At 40.1% G+C, this 12,121-nt stretch overlaps 1 protein-coding gene across 1 annotated transcript in view; it reads left to right on the top strand.

The window, feature by feature from the left end:
• Positions 1 to 4,031: 4,031 nt before the first annotated feature.
• reck (reversion-inducing-cysteine-rich protein with kazal motifs) overlaps positions 4,032 to 12,121 on the top strand; it is a 77,239-nt gene continuing 69,149 nt past the window's right edge. The window contains exon 1 of the mRNA XM_020639815.3: positions 4,032 to 4,222. Within this exon, the coding sequence (XP_020495471.1) occupies positions 4,150 to 4,222 (73 nt within the window). The 5' untranslated portion in view covers positions 4,032 to 4,149. The remainder of the gene's footprint in view (positions 4,223 to 12,121) is intronic.

The raw sequence follows: 12,121 nt of genomic DNA, 5'->3' as shown, positions 1-12,121 counted from the left end.
GTTCTCTCCCCACTGCTCTTCTCCCTAACGACTTGGTGGATTTTGATTCTGAAGACCCTCAGAGAACATTAAAGCTGATTATTATATTATATTTGATAAATAAATAACCTGTCATGTCACAGTTAAGTAGGAAATTAATGTGTTTTATTGGGAAAATGGGAAAATACATTTTATTTTTTAAGTCACGTCAAGTCAAAGTTTACTCAAAGATGTGTGTTTTAAGCAGTGGTTTAAAAGTTTCAGTGAATGTAGCGGTTCTGATATTCACAGGTGAACTGTTCCACAAGTTAGGAACAGCTGCCAACATAGTGGAACATCCAAAAGCATCTGGTGAGTTGACCACATTGCTCTGACTGGATCATGCTAGTAATCTAAATGACATGTTTATAACATGTGAGGAAACAGTATATTGTTTTGAGTTCATACACTTAATTACATCAGAGTATAAAACTTTGTACTACAACTGTGTTACATCAAAATAAAATGTAGTATTTAGGATATAATGTCATATGTTTGAGCTCAAAGGACTATCTATGTATCCCAGATGACCTCAGTGCATCTGTGTGAATAAATGATTCATTCTCCTGCTCTCTGCCAGTGCATGGGCCCTCCTCCCTCGTGGCCCCTCACTATTCATTCCTGTCGACAGAATGATGTAGCCACATGGGGCCAAAGTGCTGACTCCATCCCCTGACATCCTCCTCACTCAGGACCTTTGACCCGTTACAAGAGAGGATGTCTCCCTGGACAGAAATTTTCCTGCTGTTTGACGGCTGTGTGGCAAAAAAAGCCGCCTGGCCCTGTTGACACGGGCATTATGAGGGACAATGAGGGGACAGACTGGGAGCCCCCCCCCCCTTGGAAATCAACACTTCCTGTCACTAGATGAATGTATCAGAAAAATCACCATATCATTCGTATGATTCGTATGATGGTTATCTTCTCAAGCTGTTTTTTTTTTCGCCTTTCACCAAAATAAAATAACTTTTTAACTTTGTTGGCTGATAGTTGAGTGAATTAATTGCATAGATTAATCATTCATTCAGAGAGAGATTTGTGTTTCCTAAGTCCTTTTCGAATATGAACTCCGAACAATTACAAGATCATTTCTAGAAATTAAGGCCCTGACACTATTTGGACTTTTCCCTTTTAGATATGTTCCACACAGCAGGGAATTATCTGTTTTGGATCTGTTCTCTCTTCTGGTAATACTCCAATGGTTTAGGTAAGGGGGCATACTGGGTAAAGTTTTTTTGAGAAAGAGGAATTTTCCGTTACTGTAACTGAAGTATACACAATTTAACCCTAGAATACTAACTAACAGTTTTGTAACACCATCACTAATGTAGTGTATATTTTACCCGATAGAATATACCCAACAAAACATACTTCACATCAAAATGTATTGAAGTACAATAATACATGGCACATTTAAGTTATTTTATTTCCCCCTATTCAAAGTCCAATAAAACGAAAAATAAGTTATCATGGGGGGACCCTATAACAGGTCTCTAAAATTAATGAAAAATTAGGGAATTGTTAATGAAAATTTCCTAAGAAAATAAATAATGGTCCACTTGTTCCTGGGACAAGTGAGCCTTGTCTGGTGAAGTATTACGTCTCTCACTGCATTACTGACAAGTGTGGGAAATATTTGACTCACTATCACTAACGTCGGGTGAAAATCATGGGAACAGGTGCCTGTTGAAAATAAACCAGGGATTGGAGCAGGGAAACATGCCTACCTTCAATGAAGTCAAGGGTCAGCCTGAACCTACCCAAAGACCCACACAACTCAGACAGCAGCAACACAATGACATTCACCTGACCACAGTCGCATGGGTGAAAATAACATTAGTGTTCTAAGGTTAAACGCAATAGTGGAAAAGCAACTTCTGGAAAATTGATGAGAGCATTAAATAAAATAAAACTTAATGCCCACGTCACGCAAAACGACACCTCCAACAGGAAAACTGTGTCAAGTTCAAGCAGATTGGCATTTTGACATGAAGCCTACATGAATAATATCTGGGTTATTGACTCTTTTACACCAGCTGAACATGACCCTATTGTTTATATTTGAGCAGTTATAAGTTCAGAGCTTTAGCACAAGAAGGGCAAAGGTTGAAAACTGGATGAATACTTTATAATCATATAAATGATTATATTATAAATATATCCTACGGATAATTCCTCTTCATTTTCCTTGGTTGACTTTCATTGACAAATTTTGGTTTTCACAGCAATAATTCATAAATGATTTGCAAGGCAACAAGAGTGAATGGTTTTAATCGGGGTCCCCTTAGGGAGATTTCCTACTGTCATTGAAAAATGTGCACATTTTGGGTCACTGCTGTGGTTTACAGACCTACTGGTCTGGGGTCCCCAAGCAGTTGCCTGCGCTACCTGTTGACAAGCAGCGCTTCTGGGTACAACACACTGATCCTTTGATTTGTTAAGGCAGCAAAACATTCATAATAATGTCTCATTGTTGCATTATTCAAAGTAGATTTGTGCCAGTGTGTGATGACACCCAAAATACTCTCTGAAGTCTGATTCAGACTGATTCATGGGCAATCTTCAAGAAAAGAACAGAGGAGAAATGACTTCTTCAAATAAATCAGTGCAGCAGGAACAAAAGCTATGTTGTATGTATAACAGTGACAGAATTCAGAAATATTTATACTGATTGGATGCTTTGTCTCTGTGTGTTATGCGTGGGTGTCCCTCGGGTGCTGCAGTTTTGTGAGTGACTATGTCTGTGTGTTAGTGGAATAGGAACCTGTGCGAAGTGCTTCAAAGTATTTTCTAGCAGCGTAGAGATTGAAGCTCTCCTGTGACTCTCAGTGGAAAAAAGTGTGAATGGAAAAAAAAAAGGTTATTCACTGATTAAGATGTGTGGAAATCCTCTTTGGGTTTTAAAAAGAAATGAAACTATCTTGCTAAACAAGTTCACAGTGATACATTTCAGTCCTGTAAAATCCATGTTTCTTTTATGTTTTTAAACGTGCAATATGTTTATCGCTTTAAAAAAAACCCTACTGTACTTCAGAAAACCTTTGTGGACCGAGCAAACCTAACATCTAAAGAACAACACCAATAAGAAATCTCCTACAGATGATATCAAGTGCATGTAAAGTTGATGCCTGTGATGCATCTTTTTTCAACATCAAATGATACATTATGCATCGCACATTTATTTAATACTATCCCCTTAATCCCTGCTGTTTGTATATGCTATTTACACGAGAAAATGATGCTAATGTAATCCTGTCTCCTGGAGATATGTTTGTTTAAGATTTTGTTGCCAGAAATATTTTTCGGGGAGTGTACTTAGAGCCTAGATTTAATTAAGTGGAAAGATTTGTTTATTGAATTGAATTAAATGCTGTTTGTATCAAGCCATTTGTTTTTAAGGGTAGGGAAAGGTCAGTTTCAAGAAAAGTCAAAATGTCATGTCTTGTGTTAAAGAACACTTCTTTTTTGTGTCCCTAACATTAAAATGCTTTGATTTATCTGGGGATTAGCACTAAATCAGAGGCCAATTTTCAACAAGAAATATCGACAATAATTTTCTCTTCTTTCACATGGATGTGAATCAGTGGCTGTGGATCAGTTGGTAGAGTTGTCGTCTCTAGGTTCGATCACCAGCTCCTGTACATGACACTCAATCATGCATGTGAATGGGATGAGTTACTTCTGGGTGTGACACTGATATGGCAGTAAAAGCTCTTTGAGTAGTCAGAAAACTAGAAAAGTGCTATACGAGCTCAAGTCCATTTACCATGGAGTCTGTATAAACACTTGTTTTTTTAGTTGTTGTTTTGAGACTTTCCAGCAGTTACGTCCGTGAATTTAATTTAATCATGCAAATTGACTGTGTTACAGACAGTCAAAAATGCATTGCAAAATAGGTAAACTTACATCAGTCAATTTAAAAACACTTTCCATTCATTTGTCACCGTTAACTGGTATGGTTTTCCTTTCTGCGCATGTCCTTAGTGGTCCATACGCACACCGGGGGCTGAGAGAGAGAGAGAGAGAGAGAGAGAGAGAGAGAGAGAGTTAACAGGGGATCCATGGAGCGTGTCACAGTACAAGTGTTTTCTATGTCTTCTTGTCCACGATGCACTTTAGGATTGCAATAAGATGCGTGTGTGTTTCCAGATAATCAGTTTCTTCCTCTCAGTAAACTTTTACTCCCAGCCGCTCCGAGCTCAGGGTGAGTAGTCTGTTTCCATGATTCCAACTTCAGAACTGTTCGTCTACCTCACTCTGTGTCCGCTTTCATGCAGTGCTACACTTTTTAAAAAGACAGAAAAGTGAACAGCTTAAGCCTGAATGCCTCTGTTTTGTACGCTTAAAGTTTGGACTAACTTGTTGATTTAGTGACAGCTGGCATCCTGTAGGTACGATAGATTTCGCTCTCATGTTGTGAGGACATCAAGCCAAACTCCACTCAAAACTCTTGGAATTCAATATTCATTTTACTATCAGTGAACGTATCCCCATCGCAGATAATTTATTCAAATGTTTCTGCAATCATTTAAGTCCTTAAGTCAATTCGGGCCACAAAATGTCCAGCAGCCAGTTATTGTATCCAATAAATCATATACATTTGAAGTAGTTTACAACGCTAGCTACCGCCCACCACAGAGTGTCTACGTTAGGTGTGACAGGACTGTGGGAATAACGGGGAAAAGAAACATTGTTAAACTTCTAATGTATCGCCATTGGTTTATTTATTGCACGCCGAATTAAAGACTTCATCCTTGACATTCATTTAAGGTTTCTAGTGTTTATTGTTGTGGTTTTTCCTTTGTTGAAAAACACAGCAATACGTCAGTATAGCAATGACGCTGTGTCTGTCGCTCGACGTATGGGGTTAACATCCTGTGTAACAAAAAACATGTTTGAATGAGCCTTTGAGAAGTTTGAAGTATGGCCTAGTGAATATAAAGTCCAGCCTTTCGGCTTCTGTCGTTGTTATTTGGATAGCAAGGAAAAAGAGCTCGTATAGAGATTTGAGGAGAAAAAAAAAAAAGTAAAAGGGACCGTTACCTCTTAGGACCAACCTCATGTAAAGATGTTTTACAAATAACACAAGAGTCTTAAAAAGTAAAGCGCTACTATGAACAACTTAAAACACATTTTAGGAATCAGCAGACTATTATGCATTTCGGCATAGCCTGCATTTTATAGCCCACTTTAATAATGACGCATTCACTCGCATTAGATACCAGGTAGCCTGTGAAGGTGTGTGTCTAGGCTGCAAAGAACTACAGAGAAAACCTGGAAGTAAAACTGCTTCTCCTTTTAAATAAAATCTAGTCGCTAAAAGAAAGAGCTAAACGTGTGTGAATTGCGACGTGTTTACTTTGAGGCTGCAAATGAATTCACTTGGACTTGTTAAGCGACTCGGACAAACACAGAGGTGTGTTGGTGCTGTTGTAGGACAACTAGCCTTGGAGTTGCTTTCACTTGTTAATTGACTGAGGCGACACGGAGTTGCCACATTCTTCAGCCTTTTGGCTAGGTGTCTTCTCAATAGACCTTCAGCAGTTGTTACTCATTGCTATCATTTTGGTAAGCGTGTATTCAAACGTCCTATAGCGAGTGTTTAAATGGGCTCCATGGGCAGGGTTGTAAATTGGTCTAACATGCTGTTGGGTAGCTCTTTGATCTTCAGTCCACATGGGTGCAGGATGTGGATTTGCTCTGGTTAAATATCACTTTGTACAGATTTTTTTTCTGACACATCTGCCAGGAACATGAAAGGAACAAAGCTCTTAGATCCTCTTTCGGGGTGCACATTGTCTCCGAAAGGCTTGCGACAGTATTAAAGGTCTCAAAAAAAAAAACCCCACAAGAACATGTAATGTAGCACCATGCGGCAAAGTGATCAGACAGTAGTGCCCTAAGGAAGAATACGGCTCTTTCTACAACTTCCTCCCACTATTTTGCGTAGGAATTCCATACATTTTTTTCCTCTACAGAGTTTTGCTAAGTTCTCCCCTTCACTTCTTTCATGTTGCGATTTGGTTATGGAGGCTAGCCGTGAGAGAATGCATCTGGAACCAATTTGACTCCTCAAAGCAGAGGGGGAAGAGGAGGGGAAGTAGGGAAGTGAACGGCAGCCCTCGTCTCTCCATGTCCACTCGGAGCAGGAATGGGCCTGAGTCCCGCAAACTTAATTATAGTTTTGTGAACACAAGATTAAAGTGTAGTACACCCATTTGAATTTCTTGGCCATCCTTTGGTATAGTGATTGTTGAAGTAACTATGAAATATAGGCCTACAGTTTTTTCCAACCAGCAACCCGTTACCCTTGTTTTGTCAAAGCTAAATATATAAAAAGTGAAATACACACAGTGAAATTACAAAGAGTTAGGGTCAGTTCCTTGGTCGAAAACGTCTCATTATGGTCAATTGGGTTCTATTTGGAACTGGAAGGTTTCAGGATATTCTAGTACAACAGGGAATTTTGCTTAGACTGGGGCTGCTGACCCGCTGCGCTCCCTGGAGACACTGAGTTCAAAGTACTTTGCTATCGAAGGCAGCATCAGCAGTCTCGTCATAGTTGAGGTTTACACATGCTAGTAAACAGCACGCAGCAGACGTTTTCAGGACAACAGGAAGACAGGGTGCATGTAGCTGCACATTGTTCAGGCTACATCATATCCAGGTGCAGTTGTAAGGCACAAGCCAACTGCCTGCAACAATCAGTTTAAGATATACTTTACGCAGCTCATTAGTCCTCAACAATTGTGTAACCAGTTCTTATTCAATAAAAGTGATGTTAACTGTTGCATATCTGAATACGCTTGGGGGTTTACTGATAACATTTTGGAATCACAACAGACAAACTCTGCTTTTTACGATTAGCTCCACATTAAGCAGATAAAGTTTTTGTTTTCCTACAATCAAGCACTCTGTCCAGGAAAATAAATCTACTCACACAAAGAGTTTTTCCAAATAAGCCACAAGTCCATGATATTCATTCAGTTCAATTCGATTTATGTAAATTATTTTGGCTTATCAGTCACTCCCTGCTAAGTGCTAAGACTAGCTCTTTAACTCAGTAAAATGCCAAAAAGGCCAACAAAAAATTCAGCCATTCCCACAGATGACTGGAGTAGATCCTGAAGTATGTATTCATTCAAAAATAGACTTTGAATCATGAATCCAGAATAGATTTGAACCGAATCGTGACCCCAAGAATCGAAATCGAATCGTGAGACACCCAAAGACTCCCAGCCCTAATATTCATAAAACTGCTTGGTGCTTGAATGTGTAGGGGGTAAAGACAGCTTATTGAGAATGATGACAGTGAGGATCAGGGTCTGTGTGTCAGTATAATGTGAGGAAGACTCAAAGCTTTATCGTTGTCATTGTTCTTGTCAACTTGTCAATTGTCAACCTCAACTGTATGCCCCACTGATGTAGTTTTGTTGCTTCCTATCTGGCTGAGTAAAAAGAGACAAAGAGCTCTTTTTATTTTTCACATTTTCAGACTGTAATGACATGTTATACCTTTGTTACCCTCAGTCAGTAGACAGAGATGCTTGCACTGTAGTCTGACTATTAAAGCTGAAATACATCAAGGACTATTATTCCCTGAAGTCCTAAAAGTGTAGGGACGTCTTTGCCCTTCAGCTATTTATTTTATTAGATATAAGGAAGATGTTCCAGCATAACATCCTCAGCTAATTTCCTGAAAGTCTTCTTTCACTGCATTTATTGTATTTTATATATCCTATTTATTGCTCGTTCTCTCTGATAAATGAATTGTTTGGAAATTGAGTTCCCACGAGTAGGAATTCAATTAAGCAGGAGCTGTATCTGTTGGACCGACTGGGGAAGGCAGACCCTAAAAAAACAAAATAGATAACATATAGTCCGTCTATAAGTTTATTGTTTGGAGACTTGGAAATTAAAACTAACAGGAAGCGAAGAAAGAAGGATCCCGCTATCTTTTTTTTTTTTTTTTTATTAGATTCTGTCTTGTTTTTGTTTCACTGCATACCCCATGGTATCAAAACAAAGCCTTGTTTGGTTTGTAGAAAATATAGAAAGGTTATAGTTTGGAGCCACTGTTGTTTGTTTTAGATGCTATTGAGTGTGAGAGCCAGCCCCATATAGTATTTAGTCTGCAGCAAGTCTGAGTGAGATGATGTGAGAATGCAGCAGGATATTCTCCGGAGAATTCACCTCCAGTCAATAGCCTGGTCGGCACCAGAATTAGTCAGTTGAACAAATTAAATATTTTTATGTGTTGGCCCTCTATGCCGGTTAAATTGAATGCTCAAACTGTAACCCCCAATTCACACATACTCCGTGCACACCGCGGTCCGTCAGCGCCGCGCACTACGCCGTACTTGGCTGCCACTCTAGTCAATCATTGTGTTCACACAGGGCGCACTGCGGTCTGTCTCCGTGCCACCAATGGCACTACGTCTCTGCTCCGTTTCATATACGCAGTAAGTCTATTTTCGCCGGAGTACGCTGCAGGCACGCGTCAAGCTGGACAGAATATGACAGCCCGGACAGGAAGTCAGACAAGGAAACGCTCAGAGCATCCGCTCAATTTCAAAATAAAACACAATATACGGACTCGCGATCGTATTTTTCATCACTTTATCAACATTACGTCAAAACAGGAACTGAGTTAACAACAATGCATCTTCAGAAAGACAAAGCAACATGTTGTTTGCATGTTTTTCTCTTAAATCCCGCGGGATCTTGTAGTTCTCCTGTGATGTGTCAGAAACGGATCCGGTGTGAATGGGCGCGAGCCGTCCGACAGAGCAAAACCGTGGCGCTGAGGGACCTTGGCACGCACGGAGTATGTGTGAATTGGGGGTCACGCCGCGCAAGCTCTGGTTAGTTGGCCTGCTCTCCATTCTCTACCACCCGGATGTAAACAAGCACAGTAGGAGCAGTGCGGTTTGGCTGTATTTTGGTCTAGAAAATTGAGATAAAAATGTAAGTATGGCTGTGTCAGGTTAAATTGGTATATCGACCAGTGCAATGTGTAATTAGCACAAGAATGTGGACGTCAACATTAAATGAGAACTGAAGGCTGGTGGGGCAAGCCACTGTCAGTCAGAACATTAGCAACAGCAAACACCATCAGGTTGTTTACCAGAAGACACTTTTATATAAATTGTGCTAAATGTTGACTGTTTTCTTAACTTTAGACTGGTCGGTTAATCTGAGTTTAAGGTACAGTTTAATAGTAATAGCTATCTTGAAATTTACCTAGAAAATGTAAACAAACAAAATAACATTCTGTTCTGGAGTTAGTGTGTTAAGTTGGGCTATTACTGGTGCTTTAATGCCATAGAGCAATATTTACAGCACTATCTGGCTCCTTGATTCTTTTGAAGTGAGACTCTATCAACAGTTATGTCCTTTGCCTGAACAAACATTTCTTAAAGTTTTGTAAAGGAGGGTCCTTGGTTGTTGAGATCAGTGCCCAGCATTGCTAACATAAGGCACACATAATTGTACAATTAGGAAAGGAGTCTCACCTTGGTTTTAAGGTTATGTGCTTAATTGGACCAATTTCACTTGTAGTTGTCGTAGACCTGAGCTGAAAGTCATGTTGCATCTTTCAAACCTAAATGGCTGAATGTGACAGAGACACTGAACCTCTCCAAGTCTTCCTCTTTGGTCTCTCCTCTTTGCCACACTCTCTCTGAACACGTGTGTCTCATTATTTCATTTCCCATTACACACACGAGAGAGTTGGTCAGGTCTGCATCCTCCTTTGATTCTGCTAATTGAATATGAAATCAGTGGGAAGGGCAAAATCTGCCATCTGGAGGTGTGTGTGTGTGTGTGTGTGTGTGTGTGTGTGTGTGTGTGTGTGTGTGTGTGTGTGTGTGTGTGTGTGTGTGTGTGTGTGTGTGTGTGTGTGTGTGTGTGTGTGTGTGTGTGTGTGTGTGTGTGTGTTTAAAATCTGCTCTTTCTCTGATAGGAGTCAGGTTTTTTGTATTTGTGTTTGGTCTGCGATTTAGAGTTACACACCTGGTCAGCACTTGGCGGGACTGTCTACTCCAGCGTCTTATAAAACTGTCAACATACTTACACGTCAGAAAGTTACTGTTGATTACCAAACAAAAACAACACAATTTCAAATAGGAAACAAATGATTTTGCTGCTTGTGTTCAAGGCTTTATATGCGATTTTTTGATTCGGCGCCCTTGAGCACCAGCATGAAACCAAAACAACTTGCGGTGCATTGTTGTGTTAGCATGCTAATGCTAGTGATCTTTATTATGCTCGTATCTTCACACTGCATGTAAATTTACCTGAAATGAGCGTGATCTAGAAACGCAGTTAAGTAGTGAGTACAGTATGTTATTCTTCTTTTCTCTAGTCCCTCAATTAAACAACTTTTATACACGAGGGGAGGAGTCAGCTGCCGTCCAGGTGATGTCAACAAACTGAAAATATGACTCGGAAAACTCGGAAAACATCACAGACAGTGGGACTCGGGTGTTACACCCATTGTAGACAGTCATTACTCACAGAGTTAATCTCAGAGGATATACTTGATTTCTATTATATTTAAGTGTGAAAAGTCACATATAAAGCCTTTAATTAAAAAATTTTTTAAAAAAAGATTACATATGGCAAGGAGCAGGAGCAGAATGTAAGGTATTACTTTAATTACCATATTTGGGCACAATCGTAGCAAATGCTAGGTTATAAACAAGTATTAGCGCTGGCTTGGTTAGCAACCTGTATTGGTATTTAATGTATTAATTGGGCGATCTGCTAATCCATCTGGGATGCATCTGGACTTACCAACTGAAACAGGCTTGACCTCATGAATACTCTTATTTGATGTATTAAATAAATATCATGCTGTATTGAAGAAGAAGTGATCTTGTGTGTCTTTGTCTAGTTGTACTTTCTGCAACGATTGAAGCACCATCAAAAAAAATGCAAGTGAAAGGCACTTCAGCAAAGGTGTCCCTTTTTCACAGCCAGAGTCGCATCTATTTATGAGCTGCAGTCTTGAGTGTTATAGTATCAAAAGAAGAAAAAAATGGACACAGAAAATGTGTCATCCCCATTAACTCCCTTTTTCTACAAACTCCTTGCGCGCCACAGTCCGTAAGTGCCGCACACTATGTTGCCGTTGGCTGCCAGTTTAGTCAATGCTTTTGTTTCCACAGCGAGCGCAGCGGTCCATCTCTGGATCGTGCCAGCAGCGCCACAACACTCTGCCCAGAGTCTATAGCTGGACAGAACAGAACGACCCGGACAGGAAGTCGGAAACACACAGAGAGGGGCACGCTGGTGGCGCAATGGTTAGGGCGCGCGTCCCATGTGTTGAGACTCTCGTCCCGCTCTCTCTCCCTGGTTTCCGACTCTTTCCACTGTCCTATCTCTGTATTAAAGGCACGAAAAAGCCAAAAAAATAAATCTTTAAGAAGAAACACACAGAGCACCTGGTCAATTTCAAAATAAAACACAATAAACAGACTCACAATTGTATTTGAAACAGGCACCAAACGAACAACAGATCATCTTCAGAAAGACAAAAAAACATGTTTGGATGTTTTTCTCTTTATTCCTGCGCAATCTTGTAGTTCTCCTGTGATGTGTGTACAGCTGTTCATGGCTGCAGTCTAGTTTGAGAAATGGACCCAATGGGGAAGGTGGCGCGTCGTTGGACGAAGTAAAACCGCGGTGCTGAGGCACCGCTGAGCGCACATAGTTGTGGAAATGAGGAGTTATGCTGCAATCATTTGTGGAGCAAAAGTTAAGCACTGTGGAATCACCTAAGTGGGTTATTGGCTCACAAAGAATGCATCATATTGTTTTTAAAGTAAATTACGTTTTTATCACAGAGGTGACATCAGCTGAGCTGATCATTAGTGGATTAGCAAATAGCCATTGTGCATACCTCTCACTTTCTTTTCACCCTGTCTGTTGTTTCTTTACGTCTCTAAAAGTGGAATTGTGAGATACCCAATCCCACCCCAACCTGACAGGAAAAGTGATGCGTTGAACACAGTTCTGTACATTTGAGAGTGATAAACACATTCACACTAACAATAACATATCCTCTGGGTCCTGTTAATGTCAGATTTTCACAGAGTTC

This window comes from Labrus bergylta, chromosome 20 (assembly GCF_963930695.1).
Source record: "Labrus bergylta chromosome 20, fLabBer1.1, whole genome shotgun sequence".
NCBI classification, from domain to species: domain Eukaryota; kingdom Metazoa; phylum Chordata; class Actinopteri; order Labriformes; family Labridae; genus Labrus; species Labrus bergylta.
This window is presented reverse-complemented; position numbering and strand designations above follow the sequence as displayed.